This window comes from Pan paniscus, chromosome 2 (assembly GCF_029289425.2).
Source record: "Pan paniscus chromosome 2, NHGRI_mPanPan1-v2.0_pri, whole genome shotgun sequence".
Lineage (NCBI taxonomy): Eukaryota > Metazoa > Chordata > Mammalia > Primates > Hominidae > Pan > Pan paniscus.
The window spans coordinates 9,057,876-9,074,337 of NC_085926.1; the positions used below are offsets into that span (position 1 = coordinate 9,057,876).

Here is a 16,462-nt window from a genome sequence, read left to right on the forward strand (position 1 = left end):
CTGGAGCTTACAGAATACCCACACCCCAGAGCAATAAAAAGGTTATAAGTCTAAGACTCAGAGATGATGATAAACTGAGAATTCTCTGGCCAATAAAATGGCATAGCAACAGCCAAGGTATGTGCTCTTGCTCCCGAGAAGCGCCAGTGACATCCTTTGTAACAGGGAATGCCATTTGCCAAGCACCTGGAAGCTTTTTGACTTGCATGTCTGGGGTCAATCATGTTCTCAAATCCACTTTTAAGTAAAGCTGACCCAAAAGACCTTGGGTTTCATCTAACTTGTAGTTTCCTTGAGCCATCCTGTCAAAAGAGTACAGCAGTCCACGCTTATCTGTGGGGAATATGTTCCAAGACCCCCAGTGGATGCCTGAAACTGTGGATAGTACCAAATCCTACATGTCCTCTGTTTTTTCAATCTGATAACCAAGGCAGCTACTAAGTGGCCAGTGGGCGGGTACCGTATCCAGAGTGGATATGCAGGACAAAGGGAGGAATCACATCCTGGCAGAGATGGAGCCGCGATGGCGTAAGATTTTTGCTCAGCAAAGAAATTTGCTCAGCGTGCTCATCATGCTACTCAGAACAGCGAGAAATTTAAAACGTATGAATTGTTTATTTCGGGAATTTTCCATTTCATATTTTCAGGCCACAGATAACCACAAGAAACTGAAACTATGGAAAGCGAAACCACAAATAAAGGAGGGCTACTGTACTTTACAGAAACTGAGGCACTAGACATGATACTACAAAATAGCCCTCATATGGCATAAAAAGGCCACTGACGCAGCTGTAACCCTACCCTACTCTTAGAAGAGAATCCTACTGAATAGAAGAACCAAAACGCTCAGGAAAAGGTGAATCACCAGTTGACACTCAGGAGGATGACTTTGCTAAGATTCTGAGCTCTCTTTGGCCTGCTGAATTTTTTCCCTTCTTCCTTCACCCAATGGGCAATTTCCAATTTATCAATTTATCAATTAGGTCAGTGGAAATTCTCCCTTTTCACCCAGTGCCCAAAGAATCTACCTGTATCTTTATCGTGTAGTGGCTATATAAAAATGACTGGAGATTTGGTCTCAATTTATTCAGGTTCCATCTTTTTCAGTTATTCAGTAATTTGTTAACTTCAGTTAATAATAATGTACCATATTCATTAATGCTGACAAATATAGCATACTAATGTAAAATGTTAATAACAGGACAAACTAGATGTGGAGTATATGAAAATTTTATACTATCTTCCCAACTTTTCTGTAGCTCTAAAACTGTCTTAAAAGAGAAAGTTTACTTAAAAAAAAAAAAAAAAAAACTTCTGTAGAACTGACCAGTCTATCAAGAACCATCCATTTGTCAAAGGAAGCACAGTGAGCCTTTCCACGGCCAGCTTACTGAAACACAGGATTACGGAGACTCTTCCAGCTTCCAGTTGGCTTTTTCTTAGCTGCCCCTCTACTTCTGAAAATGCATTTTCCGGGAGGTTTCTTTTTATTGCTAATCAGCTCAAAACTCAGAAGAGAGACTGGTAGAGCAATCTTAGAGCAAGGCGTAGTTGAAGGCTAAATAAACTTGGAGGACCAAATGGACCAGGAGTTATGCCAAAACTAAGTACGGTGATGATGATGATGATGATGATGACCGTCATCATCATCATCATCATTTGAGTTGGGAACACAAAGCAAGCCCCCCTGGAGAATGGCGGCAATGAAAGCTGCCTTTGTCAGATAAGGGCCGCAGGAAGACAAAGCAAAGGGCCTCTTTATTCATCAAAGCTCCACTATGCTTCTGCACCAAGAAGGCGTGGGCAGGCCACTGCACCAGGCTCAGGATCGTATTTTTTAAAAGAAGATCTAGTTTTCCAAATTCAGCATCTAATTTCAAAAATGCAAGTAGCCACCAACTCATATGGTCCTACCTTTTGGTTACCTGGCTCATGAGGAATAGCCCCCTGCCCTGTGCCTATAAATACCAACCCTCCTCTTTAATGCTAGTCTTAGAAGCTGCCCCCATGGCACCCACACCCTAAGCTCCACTCTTGGACTCTCTCCCTTTCTCCTCCATTCTCACTGTTTTTCTTCCCTCTTTGCTACCCAAACTCCTCCACACCCCCTTTACCCCCTGGCCCAATACTGAAATGTCGGGATGGGTAAAATTTAGAGGGAAAGAATGAAGAAAAAGCTCACTGCAACTGAGTCTTCCCCCCTCCTACCCCCTAGTCAATGAGTTTTAACAAATGTCTACCCCCAAGTATAACCACCACTCAAATCAGGATATGGAGCTTTTATTTCCGTCAGCCCCCAAAGTTCCCCAGCCCTTACTACCTAGAACACACAAAACTAATCTGCAGTGACAGAAATCAGATCAGAGTAGAGCGTGGGGTGCTGACTGCAAAGGAGCACAAGGGAATTTTTGAGGGTGATTGAAATGCTCTATCCCCTGATTTGGGTGGTGGTTACCCATGCAGATGCAAAGGCCCTGGGGCAGGAATAAGCTTGGTGAGTCCTGAAGGGCAGAAATTTGCTCAGCATGGCTGCAGCACAGTAAGGAAAGGGAGAATGACTGATGAGGTCAGGGAAGCAGGCAGAAGCTAAGTGGTATAAGGCCTCACGTGCCATGACAGCAGCTGGGATTCTATTCCAACTGCCACTGGAATGCATTGAGTGGCTTTAAGCCTAGTCGTCAGGTCCCTCAAGGGCCAAACCCTGACTTACATGTATGGATTTTCCTTCTCTGGACCTAGAACCCTAGCCAGACACTCCAGTAGTATTCCTTGCAAATAGTGTCTGCTGAAAAATGTCAGTGCCAGCCTCTGAGGCCCTGGATTCCCACTCCCTACCTGATGGATGCCCCTCTATCACTTTGCCTTGGACTGTCCCTGCCAACCTAAACTAAGACTTGTGGTTGGCCTCTATTTTCTTTTCTTTTCTTTTTTTTTTTGGAGATGGAGTCTCGCTCTGTCACCCAGGCTGGAGTGCAGTGGCATGATCTCGGCTCAGTGCAAGCTCTGCCTCCTGGGTTCATGCCATTCTCCTGCCTCAGCCTCCCGAGTAGCTGGGACTACAGGCACCCTCCACCATGCCCGGCTAATTTTTTGTATTTTTTTAGTAGAGACGGGGTTTCACCGTATTAGCCAGGATGGTCTCGATCTCCTGACCTCGTGATCCGCCCACCTCAGCATCCCAAAGTGCTGGGATTACAGGCATGAGCCACCGTGCCCAGCCTCTATTTTCTTTATTTTATTTTTTTCTTTCTATTAATCAAAAAGCAACTCACACCCTCTATTTTCTATAGCCAGATTGGACCCCACAAGGCATCTGTACCAAGGTGATTTTCCCAGCCTGCCCAGTCCTGGTAAGTCCAGGTTCATTCTGCCAGGTGCCTGCTGTCTCAAGCTTAAACAGCTCAACACGTCAGGGGGCCACAGTGAAACCCAGTGGGGAACACAGCACCTCCCAGAGGGCCTCCACCACCTCACTCACCTTCGCCCAGGGTCTGCTTGAGTAAATCGTGCTTGGCCTGCAGCTTGGTGATGAGGTTACTGCCATTCACATATTCTTTAAATTTCTGTAAGACACAAGGCACAAGGAAGTTATAGATTGCAAGGCCGAGTAATAGGATCTCTGCCTCTGCAACTGACCTCTGGGACATGGAAGCCGAAGAGAGACCACGTCACCCGCAGGGACCCCGGCGCAGGGAACAGAGAGGCCTCTGCATCTGCGTCTTTGCTTTCCTCCATCTAGAACCCCAGCGCTGACAGGCGGAGGCCAGGCCCTTGGAGGGCTCCAGGCCTTTCAGGTCGGGGGTTAGGAACACAAAGCAAACCAGGGGAGAATGGCAGCAGTGAAAGCTGCCTTTGTCAGGTAAGGGCCACGGGGAGACAGAGCAAAGGGCCTCTTTAGTCATCAAAGCTCCACTGTGCTTCTGCGCCAAGAGCAATAAAAATGGGAGCCGTCCCAGGGGCCACGCAGCCGAAGCCAGGGAGCTTTATCGGATCTGTCAGAGAGGAGCCTCGGAACGAGTCTTCCTTTCATCTGGCCCCACTTTGAAGGAGGAAGGGCTTGCAGGCCCCTGAGAGGCTTTCCCATTAAAATAACCCAAATTGCAGGGGGTGATGAGATTTTCTTCTTTGTACAGATGAGAAAAATGAAGCTTGCACCAGGAAGTGATTTGTCCGAGGTCCCACGGAAAGTCAGCCATGGGCCAGGCCTAGCCCCAGCCTGCTTCCTAGTTCAGGGCTCTGGCCCAGAGCAGTGCACCTCAGAGCAGTACTGAGGGACAGAGAATAGGCCAGGACAGAAACACACCTACCTGCCTGGAACTCAGTGGGCCTTAGCCACCTCTACACAGGTGCCAGCTTCCCCCACCTGCACAGTCACAGAGCCCCACTGGGCATGCCTCTGCTGCATGGCCAGCTGCTAGAGGGTGGGCTCCAAGCCCAGCTCATCTCCAGCTCCCCAGTGCCTAAAGATGTGACTGGCTTAGAGTAGGTGCTGAGAAATTTCACTGGATCCCTCCCTCTTGAAGCTTACATGGTGGGCTGGGGAGGGAGACAATAAACGAACAAAAAAGGTAAGTAAAATACCACTCAGTCAGGCGGTGGTGAATGCTATGGATAAAAAGAAAGCAGAGCTGAGCATGGTGACTCACACCTGTAATTCCAGCTGCTCAGGAGGCTGAGGTGAGAGGATTGCTGAAGGCCTGAAGTTCAAGACAAGCCTGGGCAACATAGCAAGACCAAGTCTCTAAAAAAAATAAGTTTAAAAAACTAGCTAGGCCTGGGGGTGTGTGCTGTAGTGCCAGCTACTCAGGAGGCCAAGGTGAGAGAATCACTTGAGCCCAGGAGGTTGAGGCTGTAGTGAGCTATGTTCATGCCACTGCATTCCATCCTAAGCAACAGAGTGAGACCCTATCTCCACAAAAAAATAAATAAATCAAATAAAGTGGGAACAGTGGATTGGAAGTCCAGAAGACCTCACTGCAAAGTGGACATTTGAGCCAAGGCCTGAAGGAGGTAGAAAGGGGGCCACATGGGGACCTGCGGGAAGGAGGTTTACAAGCAAGGGGCACGGTAATTGCAAGAGCTCTGAGAATAAAGTGAAGGAGGTAGATGTGACTGCCCCAAATCCACCTGCTAGTTTCTCAAAGAGAAACCCACTCTATTGTCCCAGCCAGCACACTAAAAACGGGGCAGAGAAAAGTGAGCTGCAGAGGCTCAGACCCCCCCAAGTCAACTATAGAGGAGGGCCTCTAACATCACCACCTTCCCATTGACAGCTATGGGGGAAAGACCCATTGGGGTAGGGGCTGCCATACACACAAATAAGACTGGGGTCACCTCACACTGGCCCACCTTGATGGGTTTCTGGAATGACTGGGCTGGTGGGAGATTGTGGTGTCCTCTCTCCTTTTCCACGGTCCTAGGCTCCCAGGACCTGGCCTATTGGCCATTAAGAGTCACTCGACTTTGTATCCACAGAGCACTTGACAGTTTTCACACACGTACGTTTAAGCCTCATCACAGTCTTGGACGGCAAATGGGGAAAACATCATCAGGCCCGTTCTACCCAGAAGGAAACAGAAGCTCAGAACTGTGGTCACTCACTGGGTACCTCGGGCAGATTACTGAGCATTTCTGAGCCTCCATGTCCTCCCCAGTGTAAACTGAGAGTAGACTCAGTGTTTCTCCAAGTGTGGGGCAGAGGGCCAGGGGCTTGTAACCAGCTGGGGAGACTGTCAACACGCAAATTCCTGTTCTAGAATACCTCAAGTCTAACCCTTCATTTGACACTGGAGGAGGAACCAGTGAGGCCCAGAAGTGTTCACAATTCCAGTTGCGCATCTTGGGAGAGTGGTGGTCTGAGAACCTACTTTTTTTTTTTTTTTTAGGTAAGGTCTGGCTCTATTGCCCAGGCTGGAGTGCAGTAGTACGATGTTGGCTCACTGCAATCTCTGCCTCCCAGGCTCAAGCCATGCTCCCAAGTAGCTGGGACTACAGGCACACACCAGCCAAGTAGCTGGGACCTCAGCCTCCCAAGTAGGTGGGACTACAGCCACACACCACCATGGCCAGCTAATTTTTGTATTTCTTGTAGAGATGGGGTTTTGCCACGTTGCCCACGCTGGTCGTGAACTCACGAGCTCAAGCAATCTGCACACCTCGGTTCCCAAAGTGTTGGGATTACAGGCATGAGCCACTGCGCCTGGCTGAGAACCTGCATTTTTAACAAGCTTCCCAGATGGTTCAAATGCACACTTCAGTTTGGTAACTACTGTCCTAGAGGCTCTCTATAGATGCTTCCAGCAATAATGTCCTCTCATTTTATCTCCTGTCCAAGAATTCTCCAAAAAAGCAGAGCTGAGGGGTAAGCTGATATTCTGTCCACCGTGTCTCACTGCCCCAAGAAGTTGAAGATGTAATCCCAAATGCCTAACTCATGCCTTGGCAGGTCATCCACTGGTTAGTGCAAATTACAGCCTGGGGCTCTGTAGCTCATCTCTGTCCACCTCATTTAAGCTTCAACCATCTGAAGAATAACGAATGTCCGCAAAATAAAGAATGCCATCAAATTGCATTGATGTTTGCATTGAAAGGATTACGATGTCCTTAAAAAGACCTAAAATAATGAGTCATGAGAAGGTATACTAGGAAACCAGGTTAGCAAACTAAGTATTAAGAATAAACTATAACATCTGATGACCATTAGTCATAGATACTGGAGAATTCTCCTAACTTCGAGTAGGCCAAACTCCCTTCTTGAATTCTGTTCCCCAGAATTCTTTGCTTCTACTGCCAAAGTGAATTAATCTTCATGTGCATGTTGTAACCATAAATTCTCTTTGTGAACACAGTAGGCTCCATGGAAGTGGTGAATACCAGCAATCAGCATGGGCTGCTTTGCTAAGCTCCGCTTTGTTTTCTTCCTTGACAGCGTCAAAGAGTGTTGGAGAAAATGTAGTGTGTATCGACTACTGGTTTTTGACAAGGGATTTGACAAAGGCAGTTATAAGATGGAGGTAGAAGTTAGAATTGGGTGGGTTTGTGATGGGTTAAATGACTACAATCCAATCTATATTAGCCTCATTGCTTTTTTTTTTTTTTTTTTTTGAGACAGTCTCACTCTGTCACCCAGTCTGGAGCGCAGTGGTACAATCACAGTTCACTGCAGTCTCAACCTCCCAGGCTCAAGTAATCCTTCCACCTCACCCTCCTGAATAGCTGGGACCATAGATATGCACTTGCTTTTTTCTTTGTAGAAATGGAGTCGTCCTATGTTGCCGAAGCTGGTCTCAAACTCCTGGGCTAAAGGGATCCTCCTACTGGGCCTCCCAAAGTGCTAGGATTTTAGGCATGAGCCATGGCACCTGGCCCTAGTTGCATATTTCTAACAACTCTGGTCTTTGGCCTTGGCCTTGGTATACCCATTAGTCTTTAAATTCATTAAAGTTTGGCAGCCATGCTTACTGAATCTGCAGGTGACACAGGTTTGAGGAGACAGCATGTATGCTGAGTAACTGGATCAGGATGTTGACTAAAACCATGAATTGAATTCATCAAGAGGAAAACTAACTGGTGATAAACAGAAGACCTGCCCAAGATATCCCCTACAAAGCCTTAGGAAGAGTGAGGCCTGGTTAATGGCAGCATGTAGGGAAGACAGCTATAACTGATAATAACTTAGCCTTAAAATAATAATAAAAGAATATGATCTTAGAACATATGAATAGGAGCATACTACCCGGTATAGAAGGGGTGAAAATTTTGCTCAATTCTTTTTTTTTTTTTTTTTTGAGATGAAGTCTCGCTCTGTCACCCAGGCTGGAGGCAGTGGCACGATCTTGGCTCACTGCAACCTCCGCTTCCCAGGTTCAAGCAATTCTCCTGCCTCAGCCTCCCGAGTAGCTGGGACTACAGGTGCACGCCACCACACCCAGCTAATTTTTTGTACTTTAGTAGAGACGGGTTTTCACCGTGTTGCCCAGGCTGGTCTAGAACTCCTGAGCTCAGGCAATCTGCCTGCCTTGGCCTCCCAAAGTGCTGGGATTACAGGCGTAAGCCACGGTACCCAGCCAATTTTGCTCAGTTCTGTGTTGGGCATACCACTGCTCGGAGTCTCACCTTAGAAGAGGCATCAGCACATGGAACACATTCAGGAGAGAGTCACTAGGATACTGAGGCTACTCAAAACAAAAGCTTATAAGGCAAGACTGAAAGAATCAGATACATTTAGCCTAGAGAAATGAAATCCCAGCTCCCTGCAACCATGTGAAACACTGTCATGTAGAATTAGCCTCCACTCTGGGTGGCCCCAGAGAACAGAACCAAGAAATCCTAGTGAGGTAGGTTTTTGAAGATAGCAAAGATAAAGGAAAACATGGTAATACCAAAAGCCAGGTACAATGCAAACAAAAGGGCTGTCTGGGGAAAAAGGGAGCTTTTAATCTTGGGAGCAATCAGGCAGAGTCAGGATGGCCCCTGGGCAGGGATGTGGCTGAACTGACTCAAGCATCCCATGGAAGATTTAAGGTCCCTTACAAACCTAATATTCTATGTTCAATAAACACATGTTGAACTAAAGCCCCAGTCCCCGTCTCCTTGCTCCTCCCAGTCCCTGTCCAAATGAAAGATAATTAACATGGGATTTTACATGAAGGGCTAGCAACTCAAGAGCAATTTGCTTGGATTTTTGAGGGCATTTTTTCCAAAGCTCACACCTAAATTTCAGACAATTCAACATGATAATCTATATACATAATTTCAAGGTTGTTCCTTGGGACTTGTACCTGACTCTGTTAGCCATTTTCTTATCACCCCACTGAATAAAACTGTCTCTGGTTTTTTTCTAGAGCAAGAAGATTTCAATAATCATCACCCAAGATCAATGCCAATGCTACCCATTGGGAATTCACTTTCTGCATTTCAGAAAACCAAGCCAGGCAACTTAATTTTAAAAGCATGGTGATGGAGTCTTAGATCCAATTGACCCATGTGGTTTCTCTGGTTCTCAGTAGCTTGGGTTGCTCCTGAAAAGTCACTGCCAGTGGCTTGGCCGACAGTGTGGTTCTGGGCCCAGGATGCCACTTACTGTAAAATAAAACATTTCTGTTTCCTGCTGGTTGGCTCTCCTCTTGGCAATGTTGATCTTGCTCATGTAGGTCTCAGAGGCAGCCGACTTGACGGACTCTGTCGATCGACTGTGTTGGAAGGCATCGGAGACATCAAAGTCCTCCACAGTCAGCATGTCCTGTAATGTCTGCATGGTGGCATCCAGGGTTTTCCTAACCTGGGGAAACACAGCAGATTGACAAAAATCCTGTATTCTCATACTGCCGTTGACACCTAAAGTCCCTTTCCCAGCTGTCACTTTACTTCTTCCATATGAAGTCCCTAGGATATAGGCAGAACAAAAATAATCCTTCTCACTGTATTAATGTGGAAAACACAAATTAGTCACCAACCCAAAATCACATAGCTGGCTGGGATGAAAAGCCAGGTTGCCCAATTTAAAGATATTTTATAATATGGCTTCTGCCAGAGAGAACCTTGAGGAATGTTGCAACAAATGAGGAACCCAGGTTTCTAGGTTTGTTTCTCTTAGCCTAATTATGTAACTCAAAACTAGTTCCTCCAGTGCCAGGTGGTCAGTTGAGTAGGGACAACATTAGATGTGCTCTAGTTCTCTTCATTCAGAGAAGGATAGAGACAAAGTTGACAATGGCGGGCAGCCATTCTTCATGCAACAAACTCTCCAGGTATCTGCTACTGGACTCCTATCAAAAGCCCAGCTGAGAAAAGGAAAACTCCAGGAAGACAGTTGCTGAGGCACACATTGTTCAGCTAGGACTCCAGTTTTTTCTTCTGGAATTTTGTGGGACCACCAGAAGCCTGCACAAGCAGGGCCCACGGGCCCTGACCTTACAACACCCCTTTGCTGAACTGTGCCTAAAGGGCAGATTCTTTGCTTTGGAGGCTGGTTCCAAAAACAGTCCCTGGAAAAACTGCCTCCAATGTTTGTTATAAAATTATCGTCACTCAAAGTCTGTTTCTTCTCACTCAGACCTCAGCTTAAATGTCACCTCCTGGTGACATTGGTCCCCCCGATATCTTCACTCAGTGCCTATTACTGTCTAATATTTTCCAAGCTCATTCATTTCTTGGCTTGTTTTTGAGTTTCGTAAATGAAAAATAAAATTCTAAGCCCCCAACCATCTGAATGGACCTCTCCTCTCGGTCAGGGGCATTCCAAAGTTAACCTGAAAAACTAGTTCAGGCCATGATGGGAAGGGGGTGGCAAACCTACTTCATTATACCCTCCTCCTTTTTGGAATTACTGTTAGAACAGACTCTTTAAGTCTGATAGAAATATTTACAGCCTATCCTCTGAAGCCTACAACCTGGAGACTTCATCTCTATGATAAAACCTTGGTCTGCACAACCCCTTATCTTAACCCAGACATTCCTTTCTTTAGACAACAACTTAACTCTTTCAACCAATTGCCAATCATAAAATCTTTGAATCTGCCTATGACCTGAAAGCCCCTGCTTCCAGTTGTCCCACCTTTCCAGACCAAACCAAATACATCTTACATGTATTGACTGATGCCTTACATCTCCCTAAAATGTATAAAACCAAGTTGTGGCCCAACCACCTTGGGTACATGTTTTCAGGATCTCCTGAGGGCTGTATTACAGGCCATTGTTCACTCATATTTGGCTCAGAATAAATCTCTTCAAGTATTTTACAGAGTTTGACTCTCTTTGTCAACAGTTTTAAGTATTATTTGTCTTTTCTCACTAGAATATTCCCTCCTGGAGAGGAGGTGCTATGTTGCGTTGTGTTCGGTCACTTTATTCTATATCTAGAACAATGTTTGGCACATAGTATGTGCTCTATAAATACTTGAATAAATATTGTTGAATGAATACACAAATCAATTCTTCTTTCTAACGCAGCATGACAGGAAGCTCAGGTTCAAAATTAAGCATATTCAAGCCCGTTAGCAGCTCGTACAGAAGAACATTGGCTTCATTCTCCTTTCTTTGGCCCTGATTTCCAATTTAAATTCCATTAACATTATGATCCATATACTATTCCGTGTAAACAATTTAAAATCCTTTGGGGGAAGATGTAGGGCATAAATAAATAAAGAAAACACTCTGTTCATCTCCTGTCTCTTTCCAGGTTTGAAAAACAAATATATAATTTGTCTCCATACAACCTCCCCCTGGGGACTGCACTGATTTGCTATCATCCTGAGCTCCAATCTGTCTCACATTTGTCCTAGGTCTGTCCTTTGTGGAGATGAAAAGCAAACTTGCTGTCTCTGCCCAGGATAGCACTCTTGAGATTTGAAGATCAAGACTGTGTCTTCCCACCTCCCCCATGACTGCACTTTAAAGAATAAACCTGCCCATGACCTCGAGTGTCACTCCCTCCATCCTGGTGTCCTTTCTCCAGGGGCCTCCAGTTGGTTGACATCCTCCTTGCAGGAAGAGTCCAGGTTGGAATAGGATGTTTCCCATCTGGCCTCTTCAGTCCACATCAGAATAGAGCCACTGCACTGGTATTTCCATCTGTACCCACTTGCTGAGAATCCTATGCCCCACAGCTGCAGGGGAGGGAGGCTGGGCCTGGTAAGGCTGACCTGTTCCTTGGAGCTCAGAATCCATGACACATTTAGTGTGCCCTAGGTTGTTTATTTCATTGTGTAATTTAAAATACCTACTGTTATTTCTAATGATAAAACAGAAATTCATTGCAGAAAATAGAAGAAAGCACAAAGAAGTAAACAGAAAGCACCTATCACCCCACAACCCAAACATAGCAACTAATAACATTTAAGCATTTCCCTCCAGTCTTTTTTCTATGCCTAGGAATATACATATTCTTTAGTTTACTCCAGTTATGGCAATACTGAACATAGAGCCCTATTTCCTTTTGTGTTTTGTTTGTTTGTTTGTTTGTTTGTTTTGAGATGGAACCTCACTCTGTCATCCAGGCTAGAGTGCAGTGGCGTGATCTCAGCTCACTGAAACGTCTGCCTCCCAGGTTCAAGCAATTCTCTTACCTCAGCCTCCCACCTTTTGTTTTTCTTCAATTTAACATCTTATAAATGTTCCCCCAGGCTATTAATGATTCTTGGTGTGTGTGGTTTTAATGATCGTGTACTATTCCATCTTATAAGTGGAACTATCATTTCTTATGCACTTCGTGGCACAAGTGGACTCCCTGGGACAAGCCAGGCCTTCCAAAGAAAATCCCTTATAGGGCAGAGGGGCTCACTCACCTCCTCATTCTCTATCTTGAGGGTGGCCAGTCTGGACTGCAGCTGGTGATACCGCATGAGCAGTTCTGTCTGGACGGGCTGCTGAGCGCTGACCTGGCAGACCTGTAGGAATAACAGCCACCATCTGTGGTTGCCCTGTGCCCTCCTCACCTGTGTGGAGCTAGGGCAGGGGCTACCATTCACAGTCCAGGAAACAGGGGCTCGGAAAGGTTGAGTGACCTGCTCAAGGTCACAGAGCTCATAAGTGGCCGTGGCAACCAATGCCAGATGAGAATCGGGGTCTTCCTACTCAAAGTCTGCACTCTTGCCATTGCCAGGTGTGGCCTTTCAGTCATGATCTACATTTGGGAAGCATGTGAAGGTTTACAAAGAGCCTTAATTTAATCTTATTAAGCAAAACTAACTGGTTAATTTCAAGGCAAGAAATTGTGGCAAGAAAGCAACCACCTAAGAGAAGCCAATGGGAAAAAACCTGAATGGGAAACAATCAGGGGCACACTCCCATTGTGCCGCAGAATGACACTGCAGCAGGGCAGCTGTGAGACAATGCACTCTCACAGCTCATAGCTCTTCGTCCCCCAGCAATTGACTGGGCCGAGGGCTGGAGGAGGGGAAGCACCCAGAGAAATGCTGTTCTCCCTCTGCCTTCTTTTTTTGAGACAGGGTCTCACTCTGTCACCCAGGCTGGAATGCAGTGGTGCCATCACGGCTCACTGCAACCTCCACCTCCCAGGTTCAAGCAATTTTCCTGCCTCAGTCTCCCGAGTAGCTGGGACTACAGGCACCTGCCACCACGCCCAGCTATTTTTTGTTTATTTGTTGTTTGTTTGTTTTGTTGTTGTTGTTGTCGTTGTTTTTTAACAGAGACAGGGTTTCACCATGTTGGCCAGGTTGGTCTTGAACTCCTGACCTCAAGTGATCCACCCATCTCGGCCTCCCAAGTGCTGGGATTACAGACGTGAGCCACCGCCTTCCACCTTTCATGTGGGACTCCAGTATTACCTGTGGGCTGGGCTGCTGGCAGGCATGTGCACCTCACCCCTTCCAGGAACACAGCTAGGATCACAAGGGACAGTAGGGCTCTGTGGACAGTACTAGTTATTGGCTACTAATTGCACAACCCAAAGTTTATGGTCACCAGTGGTCACCATGAGGCCAGCATTTTCAGGTCCAGGTGATGGATCGGGAGGACTGAGAGGGATGGGGCAGGCACAGCAGTGCAGCCCTGCAGAAGTAAGTGGGCAGAGCCATGCAGAGGGTCTAGCAAATGCCATCTTCTCAGATGCCTCCTTGCCCCTCCCCTCCCAGCAGGTGCCACGGGTGGCCCAGCTGAGCCTCACTGGGACCCAGAGGCTGGCTGGGTCTGGGACACTGTTGGAGTGGGTTCCCCCAATGCCCAGAGGGAGCAGTTACACAGACAAGCTCAGGGAACTACTTGCATAAGTGATTTTGTAAGCCTTGGGTAACGAGAACGAGTAGGGCTGTGTTGGGGCCAGTGACAAGGGCCTTCTTTCCATTTGTTTTTCGTTTGTTTTATTCAGAATGTAACAAGGATCTGAGCAGCACAAGCACTGAAGGAAATTCGATCGTCTGGTGTATCAAAGGCTTGCAGTGTTGGAGGAAGGGAGCGCCCTGGTGGAATGCACCAGCCTGAATGGCTGTGTTGAGGCTACAGTGAGGCCCAGGCTTCCCGTGGACCTCACCTGCACATTTGGGGTTAGAACATGAGCCTGTGTGCAGACTGGGGCTCCCTTGGAGTCTTCTAGACATAGCTGGGAGGGGTTATAAGGGAAGCCAAGGTCCTGTAATTCTGCACGGGGGGCACTTGAGACAGCAAGATTAGGGTATTAGTGGTAAACTCCTCAGCTGGGGAAGCCCATGAACCAGGAGCTTGACCCCAGGCGTCGGATAGAAACTTTCTGTACGTGCAACCAGGGATGATGTACTGGAGCACATGGGGGAACAGAGGGAAGCAGCCCCAAGCCCAGGCTCCAGGAGGAAGCCTACCTCATCCCCCATGTGGGGCTGGAACTCGAACTTGAGTGGAGGGCAGAAGACTTGATTGCACATGTCCATGACTGTGTGCTTGTCGCTTCGGGAATCCAGGTTGTCCACTGCATTCTCAATGACATCCAGCCCTTCGTGGCGAGAGGTCTCCAGGTTGTATTCAGCTGAGAGATAGGTCCGGAAGGTGCGGGCCAGGCTGGCATGGAAGCCCAAATCACAGCACTTGGGGAGAGGCAACAACGGAAGGTTATGGGTGACAGCCAGGATGTGGAGGGGTGGTCACTGGCCACCATAGTGACTTACAATTACCTCCCTTTCCACAGCCGAATCTTCCCGGAGGCCCCAAGGCACTTTGGAATCCTACTGCACAAACCTCACGGCGCCCCTCAAGGGGAGTTGTGGTTCAGATTTGGGCAATAGCAGAACTAGGTTCCCTATATTCACCATCTTTCTCTTTCTTTTTTCTTTTTTTTTTTTTTTTTTGAGACGGAGTCTAGCTCTGTCACTTAGGCTGGAGTGCAGTGGCACGATCTCAGCTCACTGCTACCTCCGCCTCCCGGGTTCAATTGATTCTCCTGCCTCAGCCTCCCGAGTAGCTGAGATTACAGGTGCCCACCACCAAGCCCAGCTAATTTTTGTATTTTTAATAGAGACAGGGTTTAACTGTGTTGGCCAGACTGGTCTCGAACTCCTGACCTTGTGATCTACCCGCCTCGGCCTCCCAAAGTGCTCAGATTACAAGCGTGAGCCCATCTTTCTCTTCTTTAGGGTGGTGTGCATGCATCCCCTCTGCCTGGAATACTCTTCTTTCGGAATTCAGTTTAGAGGTCACTTCCTACAGGAAAGCTTCCTTGATGTTCTCCCCACTCAGAGCTGGTCAGGTGATCCTCGTCCAGGGGTCCACATTTCCCTCTACCTCTCTCACTGTGACCCCTGCCACTTAGTATTAAAATCACCTATCAACATGTCCTTGGCGAGGTAAGCTCCCCGAGGGCCAACCCACTGCTCCTGCTCCTCAAGTTCCAGACAACAGCGGGTGCTCAATTAATATATGGTAAATGAATGAATAAAAGGGCTGAAAGGGCAAAAAAGAAAGTGAAAAGTAGGAATGAGGAAGGTCTGGCCTTGGGCCATTTGGGAGCTCCCTCTCCTTGCAATGCTGACAATGGGTCCCCCTCTGGAGCCACGGGAAAAGCAGGAGCCCCCTGACTTCCCAACAGGATACACCAGGAAAAGAGTCCATCAACCGTACCGAGCCTTTACTAAACATGGACAGGGCCAGCTCCCCCATCTGTGCAGGAAGGAGGACATGAGAGAAACAGTCCTGGCTCCTACTTAGATGACACAGAAGCCCTCCCCAGCGCCACCGCTCACAATGTTCTTTCTCCCAGTCTGCTTGTCCCTGTGGCGTGTCCTGCACAGCTGGTACTCGGGAGTCAGTGTTCCGTTCTCCATTTGCTTAAGCTGCCCGATTTCTCCCAAGATAACCTCCCCACACAAAGCTGATCTGTATAATTAAGTCAGTCTCATTCGCTACTTTCTTTCGCATGTACACGTGTCTGGCTGAGTGGCCCTAGGGGCGCCAAACATTTTACTAATAACATCTCCTTTACCACACTGGGAAATCCCCCAAGGCATGAACTGTGTATGGTTCACCCCTGAACCCCTCAAACCCAGCAAAGGACCTGGTGTCCAGGAGGGTACTTGGGAAGTTGCCATTGGATATACGACTGCCCAAGCCAACTGCACTGGGGCCACCAGAGGCCCATGTCCCACTCGTGAAAATAGACACCACGAGGTAACATTCATTTTCCAGCTCCCAAAATCACTGCCCTTCCCCTCCAGCAGGGCTCAAAAGAGCCATGGCTACCCGAGAATGTCAGGTAAAGACAAAGACCAGCCCCTCCTTCAGCCAGTGACGTGTGCCAGCCCAGGTGTGGGCCCTGCTCAGTCCCAGACTCCCCAGGGAGCTCACATCGATCAGATCAGAGACATCATGGATGTAGTATTTGCTTATAGCTGCGTTGGTGGCTGCCAGATTGAGCAAGTAGTCATTCCGGGCCTTTGTGCATTTCAGCTTGTTCTCAGAGTACTTGGCCTGCCTCTGGAAGAAGAAAAGAGTAGATGTAAGAGCAAGCCATTTAAGAGGACGGGGTTTGTGATTTTCTATT

At 47.4% G+C, this 16,462-nt stretch overlaps 1 protein-coding gene across 6 annotated transcripts in view; it reads right to left on the reverse strand.

The window, feature by feature from the left end:
- SRGAP3 (SLIT-ROBO Rho GTPase activating protein 3) overlaps nucleotides 1–16,462 on the reverse strand; it is a 380,154-nt gene that overhangs the window by 63,315 nt on the left and 300,377 nt on the right. For all 6 annotated transcript variants that reach the window (XM_034955696.2, XM_034955697.2, XM_034955698.3 and 3 more), the window contains 5 exons: nucleotides 16,267–16,395; nucleotides 14,292–14,513; nucleotides 12,285–12,386; nucleotides 9,083–9,280; nucleotides 3,479–3,563 (listed from right to left, as the gene is read on the reverse strand). In XM_034955696.2, the coding sequence (XP_034811587.1) occupies nucleotides 3,479–3,563; nucleotides 9,083–9,280; nucleotides 12,285–12,386; nucleotides 14,292–14,513; nucleotides 16,267–16,395 (736 nt within the window). The remainder of the gene's footprint in view (nucleotides 1–3,478; nucleotides 3,564–9,082; nucleotides 9,281–12,284; nucleotides 12,387–14,291; nucleotides 14,514–16,266; nucleotides 16,396–16,462) is intronic.